Source organism: Cyprinodon tularosa, unplaced genomic scaffold (genome assembly GCF_016077235.1).
Source record: "Cyprinodon tularosa strain WSP-4 unplaced genomic scaffold, ASM1607723v1 ctg78, whole genome shotgun sequence".
Classification (NCBI taxonomy): domain Eukaryota; kingdom Metazoa; phylum Chordata; class Actinopteri; order Cyprinodontiformes; family Cyprinodontidae; genus Cyprinodon; species Cyprinodon tularosa.
The window spans coordinates 2,269,708-2,288,986 of record NW_024039540.1 but is presented as its reverse complement, the minus strand read 5'-3'; the positions used below and the strand labels follow the sequence as shown (position 1 = coordinate 2,288,986).

Sequence of the window (19,279 nt, the reverse complement as noted above, 5' to 3'; positions counted from 1 at the left end):
ACACACTGCAGGAGGGATTTTGGCCCATTCCTCCACACAGATCTACTCTAGATCGGACAGGTTTCTGGGCTGTTGCTGAGAAACATGGAGTTTAGGCTTTTAGCAACATTATCTGGGTGGGCCCCATATAAAGTACAACACGCGAAAAAGGTTCAGGATACGGCGACAGTTCCATAAATCGGCCAAGAAGAAACAATTATGCAATTCTCAGTAGTATATGATCACACATCACACACGGAAAAATAGTGACTGTGCACCTTGAATGGAACCATTGGTGACAGCGCACCCCCACATGTTAGCACAAGAAGCCATCGGGCTACCTTCAGCTTCACAGCCCCCCTCCTCACCCACGCTCTCTCCATTCACCTCCTGGTCGCCATCTTTACTCACTGTAGCAGCAACGTTCACCTCTCCCTCTTCGGTTCTTTGAAAGAACGTGTTTATTTGGGGATTTTTTTTCCCATTCTTCCAGCAGCTCTTCTTTGCTTTTTCTTTTCTGGAATCTGCTCAAGTACCTCATTTTGGTATCCATCGTTGCTAACACATTGTGCCTAACGGTAATGGTTAAATCTACGCTCTGGATTACCCATAATTCCAAGTCGTAGTGTAAAAAATAACATATTCAAATACCTCTTTTAAGATCTTTATTGCGGTTTGAAACATATTATATGAGTGTATTTATTACCAACTGTCTCACCATCATGTTGATCTGGCATGTGTTGCAGTATAAATATGGTCTGGTCAGTCTCTTCAGTATCAGGTGGGTTTGAAAGGACGTCTGCAAAGAGACGTCCTAGTCTACAATTGCGAACAGGGCCCACGAAGTGTCAGTGATGGGGCCCCTAAGAAGTCGTGGGCCCGTAAGCAGCTGCAGTCTCTGCTTAATGATATTTATGCCATGGAGCAGAGAGGAAAAGTGGTCCCCATGTCCTCCAGCAGCTTAACCCTATAGCCACATAACTTGAAGCACTCTAATGAAAAGCATTATCAGATAGACAGGGTGTCTGTCTCTCAGAGGAAAACTGGTTGGTTGGTTGCAAATTATATTAACTTGATAACTAATAGCCTCAATCCCATTTTACTCTTAGAAAGTGTGGGAACAGCAGGTTAATCTGCAGACTGAGAACATAAAGACCAATCAGATTACAGATTGAACTTTACCAGCCAGCCCTCCAACGTCCTCCAGGAGAAAATAACTCCTTGCTTCAGGTTTTGCTCCTCTGGTTATGTTCTGCAGTGGTCCCACACACATCTTCTGCAGGTTTAAAGCTGGTGATTTGTCTGGGGAGGCAGTACCGAGACAGTTCCCTGCTCTGTAGGCGGGTCCAGTCTGGTTACTAAACCGTTTTCCTCAACTGCAGGAAATCTGTCCCGTTAAGTCGTGACCGTCCACGGTTCACGCGTCCTTTACAGTAAACCCAGCCGCCTGATCCACGCTGCAGAGCCGCTTTTTATCTATTTCTTTTTTATCATGTGCAACAGCCATGTTCTTCAGCTGCTCCTCTGTCTGCTCTGCACCGGACTGACGGGTAAGTTTGGCTCCCTGGGATTTTAGAGGTTAAAAAGTGAATGTGCTGTAAAGGTTCGGTGATTGTCCTGTCGGTCCAGATCTGATCTGATCCGCAGTTTGAACAGAAAGACACTTAAATCTGTCTGCAGTTTCACTGGAAACATATAGCTGCACTTTTTTTCTGCAAAGCGCCGGTTTTTGGTTTTAGCCCAAAAATCCTAGAACCCTGTGCGTCGAACCGGACCGTTTGGGTTTGGGCCACTGATCGGACCGCTTGGACTCTAACTTTGGACCTTTTCAGGTCCACCGGGTCTGTCAGCTCGATGTTTAGGCAACACTTTCAGAAGATGCCGGCCGGACTTCCAGTTGGATCAGAGCCAGCTTTTTTTCTCCTGTCAAGCAGGGGCGCCTCCAGGAGTAAAGCCGGGGGGGGCTTAGTCCCCTGGAGCAGGGTCTTCAACGTTTTCCAGGCCAAGGACCCCCAAACTGTTGGAGAGCAGAGGCGTAGCCAGAAAACTTTAGTCAGGGTGGCCAGGCAATAACCAGTGTACACTGAAGGATAGTGTACATTGGATAGGTGGCAGAACCCGAGAGTCTATCTACAGTGTTCCAACAGGAAAATGAAGAATCACACCATCTGTATTTTCTAAATAAACACAAACTATAGTTTTCTACAGCCTTCGCTAACAAATATACGCATATGTTTAAACATCCATGCTGTCTAAATTAAAGGTGGAGTGGACAAAGTTCTTTCAGTTTTGAGTTATTCATTGTCATTACTAACCTACTTTTATTAATAATCATTCAGCATAAAATTAATATTTACATGTACCAATCTATCTACATTAAATTACTTATTAATTATTATTTAAGTAGTTATTTATCTCTAATTTCAGTGAAGATTCCTGGATAACTTACAGAGGCAAAATTTTCTCTTTAACCATTATAAGACTAAATCTAGTTCTGAAAAGAATGTGAATTCTGTATTTATCTTTAATGTTAGAAGCTATATTGATATGCATGATTAACCACAGGGTTTTTGTTGTCAGGTAATTGTTTACATATAGAAAATGAAACTTTAAATAAGTTAGAACATTCCACTTGAGAGTATTACTGCTGCCACCATCTGTATTAGAGGGAAAAAGGGTAAGGGTGGCCAATGATTGGCTAAGGGTGGCCATGGCCACCTCTGGCCCCCCATCTAGCTCCGCCCCTGCTGGAGAGATGGAGCAGGGACCCCATAATTATATATATTGTATGAAATAGTGTTCTATCAAACTGGTCCTATAGTCACTATATTACAGATGGATTAATGTAATGAAAGTAATTTCTCCCTGGGATTATTAAAGTATTTCTGATTCCTGGTTGATGGGACAGGTGTTGTGAATGAAACGGTGCCCAGCTTGAAAGAGCTCCTGTGTGTCGCTGAATGTGTGCATTGATGACTGAAAGACATCTTCTGCCTCCATTTATCTGTTTACTTCAGTGTGTTGCATTCATGTTAATGTGGATTTAAAGACATTTCAATTAGTGGGAAAAATTGCAGGGGGAATCTAAAAAAAAAGGCCAAAACTTTCGTGACCCCCATGCAGTACCTCTGTGGACCCCCTAGGAGTCGCAGACCCCCTGTTGAAGACCTCCTTCCTAGAGTACAACAAGGATAGGAAAGTACTTGGTAAAATGGCTGCTCAAGTGGGTGGCCTCGGCCACTCTTAGCCCATCATTGGCCAACCCTGCCAGCACTAATACTCTTAAGGGGAATGTTCAAACTAATTAAATGTTTACATTTTTTCATGCAGAACTCAAACCTGAAAGAATTTTGTCCACTATACCTTTTATCTAGATGCCATGGATGTTTAAATATATGCATCTTTGTGTTAGCAAAGGCTGTATGAAAGTATAGATTGTCTTTTTTTTTGAAAATATAGATGTTGTGCTTGTTCCTGTTGGAATAGTGTAGATTGAGCCTGAGGTTCTGGCGCCTTTCGGCCAGCCATCAATGTACATTGGTTATTTACTGGCCACCCCTATTAGGATTTTCTGGCTACACCTCTACTGGCCACCTCACTGGCCAGTGTAAATTGTAGTAGCATCAGTTTAGCATTTCATCCCATTATGCACATCCAGCGACGTAACATTAAAAATCACACAATAAACCAAGATATGAGTAGGTGTTTACTTAAAGTCGTAGGGAAGTCATATTTAAAAGTCAAATCATTCTGGCTTAAACATGTATATAAATGTACTCTTTATCAGACAATATTGTCCCAAAATGTAGAAAATTTCTATAAAAAAAAAAAAAATCCTGTCAATCTGTGTTTTTTTCGTTATTTTATGCAGCCCAGTAAGTCATACATCAGCCTAAACACCTAAATTTGGCCAATCATATATCAATGGTCATCTGTCATTCAATTTTTTTGGTCGTAGCATCTTGATTCATATGTCGCAGCTAATATACACAACGGTTGAAATAAGAAGTACGAATAATTTCCTTTCCCATTGAGTTCCGTCCCAGTGTTCACGGGGATGGACGTCTGTGTCTTCAGCAGGCGTAGAGCTAACAGAACTGGCAGCGTTGCGAGGCAAGGGCTCAAACATGTACGGCTGGAAGCCTTCTACACCAAACCAAGCTTCTGCCGCCCTTCCTCCTCTTGCATGTTTCCTCTGTCCATAGCGTTTCTTGACAGTGTCGTTTCTAAGTCACCAATTTAGTGCTACTTGGTCAAAATATAATTTCCAATTGGGAACCTACTAGCACTAAGTTGCTAACTGGTTAGCAAGATGCTTCCGACAAACCGGCCGCAACCAAACTGGTTTGCGAACCTTCCACCACAACAATCCCGCCCCCTTGATAAACAACCAATCACATTCACTTTATTCACTCGTGTAAAGTTGTGCACCACTCAGGAGAATTCAGAAATGCAACGGTTGGAACAACCACTTCCCTACGACTTTAAAGTCTTTAGGATTTCTACAGGCAGGTTTACCACAATAGTAGATTAAAACCCTGAAATTATGGCTTTTACTTTCATTGTGCCACCCGAAGATTTTTAGTGGCCCCATCTGGCCACCCCTACGAAACATTTCTGGAGGTGCTACTGCTCATAATGCTACATCAGACTGCAAGCAGCAAAGCAGCAGGAGCAGCTAGTTTACATTCAAAGATAATGGTTGACGCACATCCTGGTGCAGCAAAAGGTCCTCAGCGCGTTTTGAGCAGCAGGTGCAGTGCGTCTGAGCAGCTGAAGGAGCAAATACAGCTGCTGCTGGAGTTGGAAAAATTAAACTTTTGCTGCTGGAAGCGCCGCATCAACCAATCAGAGAAGCTGATCTGGGAGCTGGCAGGGAGAAAGACACATCACTGATGATACAGATCACTATGATCACTCCTCTGAAAGTGTTTACTAACGTCTAAATTAACTTAGAATGCTGAAATCACCTGGCAAAACATGTTCACTTTTGTTATTCTGGTGCCTGCAGCTTGGATTATGTACGTGAAAAACACCTTCCAGCCACCGCGGCAAACCGCCAAGAGGCGACCGGGTCAGAAGCTGCTGTTGAATGGGATTTACAATGACAGAGCACCGCTGGTATGTGGGGGTCTGAGCGGCTCCGACAGCGAAATAATATTTGAATGCAGGATGGTAATCTTGAACTGACTGCACAGATGAAGTTTTCATGTAGAATTTCTCACTTAAAAACATATCAAAACTACTTTTTTTCCCACTGATCACAGCAAAATAGCTGCCATTGTTACAGACAAAGAAAGGATAGGGTAGCTCCACGCAACACGCATCAGACCCACTTTCCACCACGCAGCTGGAGCAGCAAAGATGCTTCAGCAGCGCGTCAGAATTAAACTTTTACAAGCATCAAAAATGAAGCAGTACACGCCTGCAGAGCCAGCAGATGGTAAACTCCAACTGCAATGATGTCTGCAACTATAAACGGATTAAGAAGATTTTGTTGCCACCAAATACTTATTGTATTAATTAGTACCGTTTACCCTTCAATGGCATTTATATGCATTTATTATTTATATTTTTTAAACAGACTTCCGGCATGTCTTCTTGTTTTCTCTTTTCTGAGGGCCACTTGTCACAGCACAGAACTGAGGGCCCAGTATTCAGTCAAGACAGACAATGGGATTACTCAAAAAGCATTTATTTAGAAACATCGGGCTGCGGTTCTGTAGTAGCAGCAGCCAAGGCGGGAGAACCTGTAGAGAGGAAACTCAGGTTATTGACCACGTAAATCTAACAGAGGAAGATTATGAACGTGAGTGACTAACCTGGTTTACAAGTTCAGTCAGCCAGAGAAGGAGGTAGGATTCAGCTGGTGGGCTACCAACAAGGTACGACGGGCGCTGCCCAGAGTGTCCACAGTGCTGTCCTGGCGACCGAGCAGGAGTCCGAAGCCAGATCAGGCAAACAAATCAGAACAGGCAGGCTCAGGAGTCCAAAGACAGTTCAGGCAAACCGTTCAAACTAGTGATGCACGATATAATCGACCCCTATCGGTATCGGCCTGCATCGGCCTTAAAACTGAATATCGGACATCGGCCACCCCACCGATATTTAACCCGATATTTGATCAGCTTCTGAGTTTCTAAAGTCTAAAAAAATACTACTTCTTCTTTTTCCCCAAAAACTTCTTTTTTACAGACTTAAAAACTTCTAAAGACGAGGGAAAAAATATTGATACATTAAAATATCGCAATATCTTCATATGCTGATATATTGCCATTTAAAAACACCATATCAATCTCTTTTACTAATGAAATATTGCTATATGTCATCGTTATGCTACGAAATCCCCCGAAAACTCACGAAATTTTGCCATATTTTTATATGTTAATATATTGACGCGGTATCGATCTATTTTACTAACAAAATCTCACAAGAATTTGAAAAATATCACAAGAGTTTGTAACAGAACGATGAAATTTCACGAGATCAGACAGGAACAGGCACGCTCAGTGGTTGAGAGGCAGAAAAGGTCAGGATCATGACATCAGAAACACCAAGGCACTCTAAAAACACACTCCCCATTGGCTAGACAGAACAAAAATAATCTGGTCCTGATGACTGGATGCAAGCTTCTTAAATAGAGGCAGGAGCAGGTGGATCAGTGATGAGGGGCAGAATTTGGTGAATCGGTGCCAAGATCATGGCACATTCTGCCTCACAGGAAACTCAACATAGGGACCAGCGTGAACGTTCACTTTAACTGGATGTTGTTTCTACCAACAGCTCAGGTGGATCTGGAAACAGACGAGGTGGTTCCCAAGCTGCTATCCAGGCAGGAGGTGTACCTGTCAGAGGATCCTATCTACAGGCTACGACGCCATCACCAATGGCCCCTGGATTTCTCGAGTAAACAACATTCTGTGGCAGAGAACCTTATTGTGTCGCTGTCGGCTTTTGGAAGGAGTCTATATCTTAACTTAACGAGAGACCTCAAAATTCTTTCCAGAGACTTTGTTGTAGAGGAAAGGCTCAGGAACCAAACTGTAGTAGTCAGACCTTTTTCCATGAAGCAGCTCTGTTTGTACTCTGGCTTTATCATCAACCATACAGACTCTCTGGCATCACTGAGCACCTGTGGCGGTTTGGTAAATCTATCTTTTGTTTTTGGTTAACTGATATAGTTTTAATTTAATTCCATCGTGAATCAGACAAAGGGATCTGGAGAGAATATTACACTAAGCAGCATGGTAGAAGCATGACACACAGTTAAAGCCCTTAATATTTCTATCATTTTCATTTACCAATATGTGTCTTCTGTCTGGGAGTTTCATTAACATTTGGAGCGTCACAGTCCGAGTCCTGGCTTGAGTCTGATAGAGAGTTTTTGTACAGATATTATTTAGCCAAGCATGTCCTTTGACCCTCACCAAAAGTAAATCTTCTAAATATCAGGAAATGTAGAAAAATTTAGAAAATGTTTTCTGCCTTTAAAGGATTGATTTCTCTAATCCCCCCATTTTTTTTGTTTTTTTGTTGTTGTTGTTGTTACTGATTGGGAGTTAAATGTTTTCTATGGAGATTAAGTGGGACCATGAAATTAATCAGAAATATTTGATATAAACCAAAGAAAAATTTAAATATTTGGAAACAAAAAAAAAGGATTGAAGCAGAAAATAAATGTTTACATTTCTTCTCAGATTCAAACAAAGGCAGTCAACTCTCCACACCCCATGTCCCTGCCTTCACTCACTGAGGGGCCAGCAATTTTAATCTCTTTGCCAAAAAAAATATTTATTTTGTTTCCCTTTTTTTCACTTTCAAAATTTACTTTCAGATTAAAATAGTTTTTTCTAGTTTCTAATTCTTTTCTGTTTCGTTTCATTTTTTTCTTGTGAATGTCTTCAAAATGAATCTGGAAACTAGAAAACCATTTGAAACTCAAAAGAAATATTTAAAACTTCTCATGTAAAAAAAAAATGGCAGAAACTCTGGCAATAATGCCGCCGACAATGCCTGGCACACCTCGGACACTATCCCAGGCACTGTGCAGGATGCTAGTTTGTAGCTCTGTGTGACGGTCTGTTGGTTTGCGAGACCGAAGCCAAAACATGCAGCACCACAGCCAGTCTTTCAGCAACACCCATGGGTGAACTATGTGTGGTCTGGCGTTGGATGAGGGGTTGTAGACTGCAAAAGGCTCGTCAAACCAACGCACAGACATCCACGATGCTAGCTAGTTCATGATTGTCCCTCTTGTGTTGTGGTGTGGAATAACATAGCTCAAACTAGGCTTCAAAATTTGGCTTAAATCAAAAATATCTGCGTCATACCTGCGACAAGCTAACTGCGACACACTGCTGCGGGAATGTACACAGCCCTTTAGGGGATAGAAATGACTGACGATGACCGAATATCAATGGGAGTAAATGGTGCTCACTGCACACATGTAGCGAATATAGCAGGACAAGAAAGAAAGTGTGAATGTGTATGGTTGTATGTCTCTATGTTGCACTGCGATGGAGTGGCGACCATTGCAGAGCTACTAGAGATAGGCACTGGCCCTACGATGACCCTGATGGAATAAGCAGGAGAGGATGGATGGATGGATGGATGGATGGATGGATGGATGGATGGATGGATGGATGGATGGATGGATGGATGGATGGATGGATGGATGGATGGATGGATGAACGATGATGGAGGGATGGACGGATGATGGATGGAGGGATGGATGGATGGATGGACTCGAAGACCAAAAACATTGAAAGGTGAGGTAAAGCTTACTTTCAAAAATGTCCTTTTGTAGTTCTAGTTCCATCCATCCATTAATTCTCTTAACTTTATAAATAACTGTTGCTTAGTTGCTGAGTGGTTGGTCCCTACTTGAAGACATGGTCCACCCTTAACAGTCTCGTCTTCCATCACAGGGCAACACAGAGACACACAGGACCGACAACAAATGGAAGCATACAGACACCTGAGGGAGGTTTAGAACAACCCATTAACCTAACATCCATGTTTCTAGACGTTAAGGAGAAACAAGTGGAGAGCATGCAAACTGTATACACAACCCAGGAAATACATTTGCTCCCCTTTCAGTCCATTCTATGCACAAACCGCTGCCATTAAAAGTTAGACACAAGAAGCTGACCTACAGCTCCAGGACTTTTTTTTCTTTTTCTTTTGACTCTAGAAGCATCTCCTTGTCATAGACGTTTCACCTGATAAATATTTTTGCACAGACTGGGCTAATTCAGATTGGGGAAGACAGCCTGTTCATCCAGCCGCTGGGTGAACATGATCCGTCACATTCGTTCTCTGGAATCAAACACCAGCTGATCCGACATCGCTGCTCACCAAAGAACAACCCTGGGCAATGTGCTGGCCGGCCCGTCAACTGTGGGACCATCGAAGGTAAGAGGCCCTGTTGGAGACTGCATAGAGATTCTATATGTAGTGTGGTACGTCTGTGTACAACAGCAGCAATGATCAATGGTAGTAACAAACAGTAAACCATGTGGTTAATGTTCCCCCGGGCCTTTAACCTTATCGAACTCAATCAACTATCAGCTTTCAACTACCTCCAGGTGCCTGTGTTCTGACAGCTTAGCATACCGCGTCAGGCCAGCATACCCATAGTAATATGCGTTACATAGAGTGTCCTCTGTCTCCACTCTCTACCGCCAATTACGCTGTTTTATTTCCCGATTTAGTCCGATTTTTGTCTTAGTTTTGTGCATAAAACAACAAAAAAGGTCCACCACCACACACATTAGTTTAAAAAAAAATTGCATGTCTATGGATCTTATTAAAGAATAATCTGCAATTTTTCACTGAGGATTTAATATTTATAGGGAGAGGATTCTACAACCCAGTGACAGGAAAGGAGATTTATTTGCTTTTAGTTTGTTTAACATGAAAGACATGTGGATCATTTTTATTTATGTTTACAGCACATGAACTATTTTCAGATTACACGTAAATAGATTAATTAATTCCATGGGGGAAAAGAAATTACTTTAGGTATAGGATTAGGTTTCACACGATAACAACCCAATGACCCTACTGGCACAATCTGAAGCCATTCTGTGGGACTGATAATCGCTAATAACGGTCATGGGCACATGAGCTGTACAAATAAATAAAAATTGTTTAAAAAAAATGTTCACTTTAAACTATTTTTAAAGTCGCAGGGAAGCGGTTGTGATTGGTTGTTTATTGAGAGGGCGGGATCGTTGTTCGAAGTTTCCAAGCCCGCTTGGTTGTGGCCGGTTTGTCGAGAGCATCTTGCTAACCAGTTAGCAACTTAGTGCTAGTAGGTCCCCAATGGGAAATTACATTGGGACCAAGTAGCACTAAATTGATTATAAGACAGGATTTTTTACAAATATAAATTTTCTAACTTTTGGGACAATATGGTTTGATAAAGAGGAAGAGTAAGCCAGAATGATTTCATATTTAAATATGACTTCCCTACGACTTTAAAAAACATTTTAGAACAAACTCTACGGCCTCATTTTAGCTCCTTAGATCTGCTGTTTTTTGCCATTCTATCTTGCATACCAATTTTTTGGCCTATTTAAGACCATAATCTAAGGGTTGTTTTTCTCCCTGCTTGTTGCAGGAGATAAACCGAAGAAGAAACCAAAACGAGGTGAAGACGTTCGCAGGAAGAGGAACACAATGAACTTGGACAAAACATTGACCTTAGAGACGGTGGTGGTGGCAGACTTTAACATGGTGCAGTATCATGGTGCTGAAGTGGCAAAAAGATTCCTGCTCACTATCATGAACATGGTGAGACTCCCTGGAGGAACCTTACGTTGAATAGGAACAGCGATTCTGGGGCTTAAAATTCTTTTTAAGGATGTGTTTAAGTCCCAGGTGTTGAGAAAACATTTTTAAAAAAGGCACTCTCAATATGCTTTGGTGGTAAGAAATTTTTTCTCCCCTCTAGAAATGTAGTTGTGCCTCTCTTTCCACATTTAGCAGTAGATTTGGCAGTTGTTCTGAATTCCATGTTCACAGTTTTATTTACTCTTCCAAACAAGAAGTGCTGCATCACTACAGATAAAAACTTGCTGGTGCAGTTTGTGGGCATGTTGATGTGGATGCACTAAGATGGTGTCCTGACGTATACTCCATGTTTAATCAGTTAGTGCATCAGCTTTATCACTTTTTCCATATGATTTTACAAACCTTTAGTCAATCAGGATCTTAAGGTGCGTTTACACCAAATGTGAATAGGGTGTTCAGGGAAAGGAGGGACATTCGATAGAACCTTTTAAGCTGATTGGGTGAAGTGACACCTAGTGGCCACCTAACAAAGTTTGGTTTTAGCCAATCATTTTAACACATGAATAAAGCACCAGATTCCATTAGAAACTACAACAACTCCCACTTTTATGCACTTGCTGCTCCTCTAAGATGACGTGTATCATGATAAATAGCAGCAGCTGCATTTTCTCCTGACCTGCCATGTGTGGTCGTATACTCAGTAGGTCTTGTTTTCATTACAGCTATATGCCCTGCAGTAAACCCAAATGGTGCATTGACCATATGATGCATATTGGTTCCAAAAAAAGATTAAAAACCACTCCATTGGACTTTGTTTCCAAGTTTGAAGACACTCTCAACCCTTCTAGGTGTCATGATTTAATTAAAGATCTGACCCAAATGCAGAAAACCAAACAGACCAGGGAAAAGTTTAACAAGTTTATTTAGTAAAATTAGATGAGTCCAGTGCTGCTCTGAACACTGTTAAACCGGAACTGGAAAGTGAGGGGAAGACACTGTGGTTAGTTCAGGTTCAGTGGGAAATTTGATTTTTTGACTTGAAGAGGAGGAATAGGTTGCAGACTCACGTGTTCAGAAAAAAGTTTTTTTTTTATTAAATCCAGTCTGTGTGGGATGTTCCAGTGATTGTCTTGTTTGATGGAGGGCGGACAGGGTTTTCCCAGACTGCGGTTGTTCCTTGGTGAACGGAGAAGCTGACTGCCACTTAGATTTACTGCGGTACTTGAACAGGTTATTGTGGAGATGAATCCCCTGCTCAGAGAGAAGCACCAGAAAATCCTTGGGGGGAAAGGTTGATCCAAACCACAAACTTGAATCCTCAGCTCAGTTTGGTTCTCAGAAGATCCTTCCAGGGGAGAGAAGGTACAAAACATCCAGTTTGCAGGATGACTTCCTGCCGAGAGGCAAAGACAAAAACAGCGGGGTTAAAACTCAATTAGACAATAACTCAGTTTGACTCAGCAAAACTCAGCTTGGCTAGAGTACCCAAAACTAGCAAAACAAAAACTCAGGTTAGACTCTGCTAAACTAAGCATGGCTAGAGTACCCCAAACTGGCAAACACACTGGCGTCGAGGTAGTGGCAGTTAGCAACTTAGAGCACTCCACAGGTAATGAGGCAACGAGCTGCAGGTGTGCAGGGAGGCCCAATGAGGACGGGGCACCACCTGGTGGAGGAGGAAAGGAAACACAAAAACAGACCACACAAACTGGATTCCTGACACTAGGTCTAAATTAAAATGGCACCTTGCAGGAGTACCGTTGCTGTTTTCACCAAAAATGCAACTTCCGCATCCCTTGAATCCCAAACCTTTGCCCTGCTCTGGCATACACAGCTCTTGAGCCACGCTCTGCATAGGGATAACATGTCAAACAGAATCCTGTTTGGTGTGAACCCACCTTAATATTGCAACGTGATTGGCCAACTCATTTTGCAACAGGCTCGAAGCTACAGGATGGATTGTGTTTGTGAACGGACAAATACCACAAGAATGCAGTTTGCAGGCAAAGTTAGGGCAATACCAACTGTATTTTTGGATATAATGAATAATTCTGTGAACTCATAATTGCAAAACTTGTCTAGAGAATTGTTTCATTTTAATTAAGGTTAATCATGTAACATTGAATGTTCATCTACATGTTGGTTAATAATGATTAACCCCGGCAAGTTCCCAGTTTAAAATGTTGGGGTTTATCACTGGGTGTTTGTTGATATTTAAATGAATGAACTTGTTTAAGGAAAAGTCTGGTCAGCAAGGACCTAAAACTAATACATTCACGTTGATTTAATGAATTTAGCATTAATCAGTAAAAAAAATATAAATAATAAGCCTGAGTAATAAAGAGTCTGGGAGCGGCCATTTTTGCCCAAATATAGTAACACCTCACTTTTGACATCATGGCAGTGACGTCACGGTGCTGTAAGCCTAGCGCCATTCTCCCCGCTTTACAAGCAAAATCAATGGGAACTACTAGACACATCTGCAATCAACAACAATTATTGAAGATTTCCAGAGGACTTCGCCATTGAAATTCACCAGAGCTATAGTGAAACTGACAATGCCCACGTGCGTGGCAGCTGGATGCTGACCGTACTTTTCCTTCTGATTGGATTTTTGAAACAATGTGAAATGATGCATGTTCAGCCTTACAGCTCTGGTTCTAGAGAAGATTTCCAACCATTTAGATGTCTCTCTTATTGTGATCAGGTTGACAGCATGTTTCAGCACAAGAGTCTGGGCGTTAAGATCAACATAAGAGTCAGTAAACTGGTGTTGCTTCACAGCCGCCCGGTAAGTTTGGCTTCCATCCCTTCCTGCATGTTCCTGCATGTTATGAAGGACATAGATGTTTGAAAAACATTTTTTATTAGAAAAAATATTTTTAAAATATATTTAAAGGGGGAAAGAACTACAATTAGTGAATATTTGCAGGACAAATTTCCCCAAATGCTTTAGTTTCTTAAAATTTAAACACTATTACAGTTTTTTTTTTACATAGAAATGTTAGCTTCTAATTTTATGGATTATGACTATGGCATAGTGTGAGGATCAATTTATATATTTGTGTCATTTAGGAAAGTTTGAAGATAAGCCACCATGGGCAAAGGTCTCTGGAGAGCTTTTGTCTGTGGCAACAGCGGGAGTTTGGAATCCCTCGGTACCTTGGTACCAACCGCATTACAGGTGGAAGGTACGGCGTCGCACCGGTGGACACTGCTGTGCTGGTCACCAGGTATGCAACCTGCTCCAGATGATTTAAATTCATTACAAGGTTCCCTCTAGGAAGCTTTTCAAGTCGTAGGGAAATCATATTTAAATGTCAAATCATTCTGGCTTAAACTTGTATATAAATGTTCTCTTTATCAGACAATATTCTCCCAAAAGTTAGAAAATTTCTATTTAAAAAAAAAATCCTGTATCCATATTTAGCTTGTAGCGACATACAGTATGAATATGGGATGCTATCACTGATTTCTGCTGTTAAACTTTGGCGCCAAACATTCACTCCCAAACAGGCAAACAAAAGATTCACATTTCTCACTGATGACACAGTCAGACGTGGTTCAGTGAAACAATTAGGTTAGTGGGAAAACTCACAGGAATGCAGCTTAGCCATGAAGGAAAAGAGAACCAGGATAAAAACTAAGAAAAGAAGCTTAGTAAAGAAATCAACCAGGGTAAATATTTGACTAATGGTGAGAAGGACAAACAAATTTACTTTCAGTTAGTTAAGAAGTTGGTTGCTTTACGCAACTAAATTCAAAGTTGTAAGGAAGTCATATTTAAATGTCAAATCATTCTGGCTTAAACTTGTATAAAAATTTACTCTTTATCAAACGATATTGTCCCGAAATTTAGAACATTTCTATTTTTTAACATCCTGTCTTAAAATCTGTGTTGTTTTTTTCGTTATCTTATGCAGGCCAGTTAGTTATATGTCAGCCCGAACACCTAAATTTGTCCAATCAAATATCAACGGTCATCTGTCAATCACATTTTTTCGGTTAACTGTCTTAATTATTGTAGATCTTCTATCATTCTCCTCTTAAAATATAAAAAATAAATAATTAGAATGAATAATCTAAATAAATCTTGGCATAGAATGACTTCACATTTTATCTAAAATCTTTGTGTTTTTGCAATGATCCAACACCATTTTTCTTTGGTTTCTCTTTCAGGACTGATTTCTGTGTTTATAAAGATGAACCCTGTGATACAGTCGGTGAGTTAAGTTCTAGGTCCTGTTTTTTCCTTATGCTTCTATAATCTTATCTCAAATAAAATCCCACATCAGAATATTGATTTTAATGTATTCTACATTACAATCCACTCTTCTTTTTTTAAAGCCAGAAGGATGGATTGTCATAAGCAGACATAGGCAGATAGCTCTGTATAAACGATCACAGCTTGTATGTGGTGTCGGTCTCCCAGAAAACTCCTGGCTTAGCTTTTCTGATGGGTTGACGCTCCGGTTAAGGCTGCAAAAGTTCCGATTTCTGAACTCCATCACCAAACGCTGTGATGCTCTGACACTCAATGCTCCGCATTCGGACGCTCCACTCCTGATGCTCAGACCCGCCGCACGAGCTGTTGATGTCCAGAATGTGTTCGGTGTGAACGCACCATAACAGTTTGATGTAAAACAGAATCAAAATAAAAGCAGAATGAAAGCAAATAAATATAAAAACATGATAAAATCAGGTTATAAAACAAATCAAACAGTTCGATCACAACCTTAAACTAACGATTCCTCAATTAACAGTTTAACTTCAACAGTTAAAAGCAGCTCTAAAAAGATGGGTTTTTTTTACTTTGATTTCAAAGAATTTAGGCTTGCAGCATTTTTACAGTCTTCTGGATGATTGTTCCAGATAAGTGAAGCACAGAACCTTTTTGTCTGTCAGCTAGGTTTTAAACCAGTCCAGAGCGGTATCAGAAAGGTCGACCCAGTTTTCAAGACGCTCCAAAAAAAATCAAGCCATCAACAGTATCAGACATTCCAATAAAACCATCGCTGTGTTTCTTCCATAGCCTGAATTTATACAGATGTCATTGAACATCTTTATAAAGGCAGTCTATGGGCGGTGGTTGGCATGGAAACCTGACTGGAAGACATCAAATCAGCTGGTTATTGTTAAGAAGGTGTTTAACTTGAAACACAACTTTCTCAATACTGATCAAGGGGAGGGTTTAGATGGGTCTATAGTTCTGCATGTCTACATAAAAAAAATATATATATAATAAATAGTTAAGAAAAATAGTGCAGTGTAGACCAATTTTTTTACAACAAAATGGAAGACAGAAAAATGTATAAATAAAAAGAAAAAAGATAAAATAAAGAAGGGAATGCTCTTTAAAGCTTGTGGGTGTCTTAAAAAAAAGCATTTTAACAATCCTTTTAAATGCATGTTATTGCAGATCAAAACCTGAGCAACCTCCTCTAGCTTCACCAGTCTGTGGCATTATTGTTTTTTGGGCAGTTAGAGGAAACAAGTGTTCGTTAACCCCTATACATTTGATAAATAAACAAATAAAAATATTTAACATTCACTTATTGTTATGTGTATCTAGACCCCCCTGGGGTTCCTGACCCCAACTTTAAGAACCCTGCATCAAGGGTTTAGTGATATAAATTCAGTCATTATTAGAAATGCTAATTTCCCAAGTTCTACAGAAAATATTTTTTTTGCAAAATTCCAAACTGTCCAAACTATGTTAAAAAGATACACAGGCTGTCTCTGGTAGTTCTGTTTTCAATTATATTTTAGATCTGCTAAGTGGTTTTTTTAAAATCTGTTGACATAAGTCTGCTTTAAAACCTAATGACTCATTTGTGTTTCAGGTATAGCTTATCTGGGTGGTGCTTGCAGTGCTAAGAGGAAGTGCGTATTAGCGGAGGACAATGGCCTTAATTTGGCCTTCACCATTGCTCACGAGCTTGGGCACAAGTAAGTTTTCTGTCAGATTCATGTTATTCATTTAGTTTAAATGTAATGAGCAGAAATCTGGGCCATCAGATGCTAATTTTTCACCCTTTTCATCCGTATCCATGTAATTGGACTGAGTCTGTATTCGTTTAATTGGAAATTGAATGCGTTACCTTGAAAAGCAAAGAAAACGCATTTTGTTGCATTGAAAAAATATCTATTTGTCTGTTTTTACTTACAGCTGTATAATTCAGTTTGATTGTGTCAGAAAATCAGGCTCTTTGGCCACAAAGTAATCAAACACAGATTTTTATAATAATAATAATTGAACTTTATTGACCTCGCATTGGAGAAATTCACTCTCTGCATTTAACCCATCCCCTTGGGAAGCAGTGGGCTGCCATTGTGCGGCGCCTGGGGAGCAATCTGGGGTTAAGGGTCTTACTCAGGGACCCAGACTGCAGGCTGTGGGGATCGAACCAGGTCAAAATTCACATTTTGCATCAGATTAAATTTATATTTCAGCACATTTTGAGCTGATATACTGGACCTTTCATTAGCTCAGTTGATGTCACAAACATTCCATTTACCACATCAGACATATTGATAGAGAAATGCAGAATACCAATTACACACTATGGGAATTTAGCATATTTAGCTTGTAGCGACATACAGTATGAATATGGGATGCTATCACTGATTTCTGCTGTTAAACTTTGGCGCCAAACATTCACTCCCAAACAGGCAAACAAAAGATTCACATTTCTCACTGATGACACAGTCAGACGTGGTTCAGTGAAACAATTAGGTTAGTGGGAAAACTCACAGGAATGCAGCTTAGCCATGAAGGAAAAGAGAACCAGGATAAAAACTAAGAAAAGAAGCTTAGTAAAGAAATCAACCAGGGTAAATATTTGACTAATGGTGAGAAGGACAAACAAATTTACTTTCAGTTAGTTAAGAAGTTGGTTGCTTTACGCAACTAAATTCAAAGTTGTAAGGAAGTCATATTTAAATGTCAAATCATTCTGGCTTAAACTTGTATAAAAATTTACTCTTTATCAAACGATATTGTCCCGAAATTTAGAACATTTCTATTTTTTAACATCCTGTCTTAAAATCTGTGGGGGGTTTTTTCGTTATCTTATCCAGGCCAGTTAGTTATATGTCAGCCTGAACACCTACATTCGGCCAATCATATATCAATGGTCATCTGTCAATCAAATTTTTTCGGTCGTAGCATCTTGATTCACATGTTGCAGCTAATGTACGCAACGGTTTAAATAAGAAATAAAAATTGTTTACTTTAATATTGAGTTCTGTGTCTGTGTCTTCAGCAGGCGTAGAGCTAACAGAACTGGCAGCGTTGCGAGGCAAGGGCTCAAACATGTACGGCTGTAAGCCTTCTACACCAAACCAAGCTTCTGCCGCCCTGGTGTCCTCTTCCTTTCCTCCTCTAAATAAAAAATGGATGACGGAGGAGACTCATCCACGACCTCCGACACTAAACTCTCCTCTTCTTGCATTTTTCCACTGTCTATAGTGTTACCTGACAGTGTCGTTTCTGAGTCACCAATTTAGCACTACTTGGTCCCAATGGAATTTCCCATTGGGAAAACCAGTTAGCACTAAGTTGCTAACTGGTTAGCAAGATGCTTCAGACAAACCGGCCACAACCAAACATGCTTACAAACCTTCCGCCACAACAATCCGGCCCCCTTGATAAGCGACCAATAATTCACTTTATTCACTCATGTAAAGTCGTGCACCACTCGGGAGAATTCGGAAATGGGACAGTTGGGACGGCCTTTTCCTTATGACTTTAAGCAGAATTTAGTTTCTAAACGTGGCACGTCGTAGCTGTCACTACCCGATCCGTCCCGGGAGCACAATCCTTCCTGCACATGCCCGAACAAAATAACAAGATTTGGGTCGCCGAAAACTATGTAATAGCGATACTGAAAATTCCTATTTATAGACTTAGAACATAAAAGAATGCTAAACGACATCATCTAGAAAATGTTGAGGACTTTAATGAAAGAAATGGATACGTCATACACACTCCACTTTGTTTTTAAAAGATATAAATATAAAGAATATAGCCGCAGATGTCTGAGGGACAGTGATTCTCTTACATGTTATGAATGTTGGCGTATCATAAATGATAAATTATGAACAGTTTGGTTTGTGCCTTCAAGTCGTTCCCTATAGGAAGACAGTGCTTGGAAATAACCTAAAGGAATTTCTTCAGAACAGCTCCAAATGACACAAAACTCATATGGGTGAGTAGAACATCATGTAATAACATAAAATCAAGGGCCCAATGTAAAAAAAACGGTGTTCCCCTTTAAATAGATTAATTAATTCGCAGGAGGGAAACAGAATTACTTTAGGGTTAGGATAAGGATTCACTTAGTGATAAGAGCCTACTGAGCCTACTGGCACAATCTGAAGGCATTCTATAGGACTGATAACTACTAATAACGAGCATGTGTGCATGCATATTGCTAAGGGTATGCTGGCCTGATACGGTATGCTGAGCTGACAGAACACCGGTTCGCAGTGGGAGCTCAGA

The 19,279-nt window shown here is 40.5% G+C and overlaps 1 protein-coding gene across 1 annotated transcript in view; it reads left to right on the top strand.

Annotated features, from left to right (window-relative positions):
- The first annotated feature begins 1,296 nt into the window (after window positions 1-1,296).
- The window catches only part of adamts17 (ADAM metallopeptidase with thrombospondin type 1 motif, 17), a 40,401-nt gene continuing 22,418 nt past the window's right edge, over window positions 1,297-19,279 (top strand). Inside the window, exons 1-8 of the mRNA XM_038270837.1 lie at window positions 1,297-1,529; window positions 6,763-7,124; window positions 9,222-9,393; window positions 10,604-10,776; window positions 13,484-13,567; window positions 13,852-14,009; window positions 14,956-14,999; window positions 16,620-16,725. Coding sequence (XP_038126765.1) covers window positions 1,472-1,529; window positions 6,763-7,124; window positions 9,222-9,393; window positions 10,604-10,776; window positions 13,484-13,567; window positions 13,852-14,009; window positions 14,956-14,999; window positions 16,620-16,725 — 1,157 coding nt within the window. The 5' untranslated portion in view covers window positions 1,297-1,471. The remainder of the gene's footprint in view (window positions 1,530-6,762; window positions 7,125-9,221; window positions 9,394-10,603; window positions 10,777-13,483; window positions 13,568-13,851; window positions 14,010-14,955; window positions 15,000-16,619; window positions 16,726-19,279) is intronic.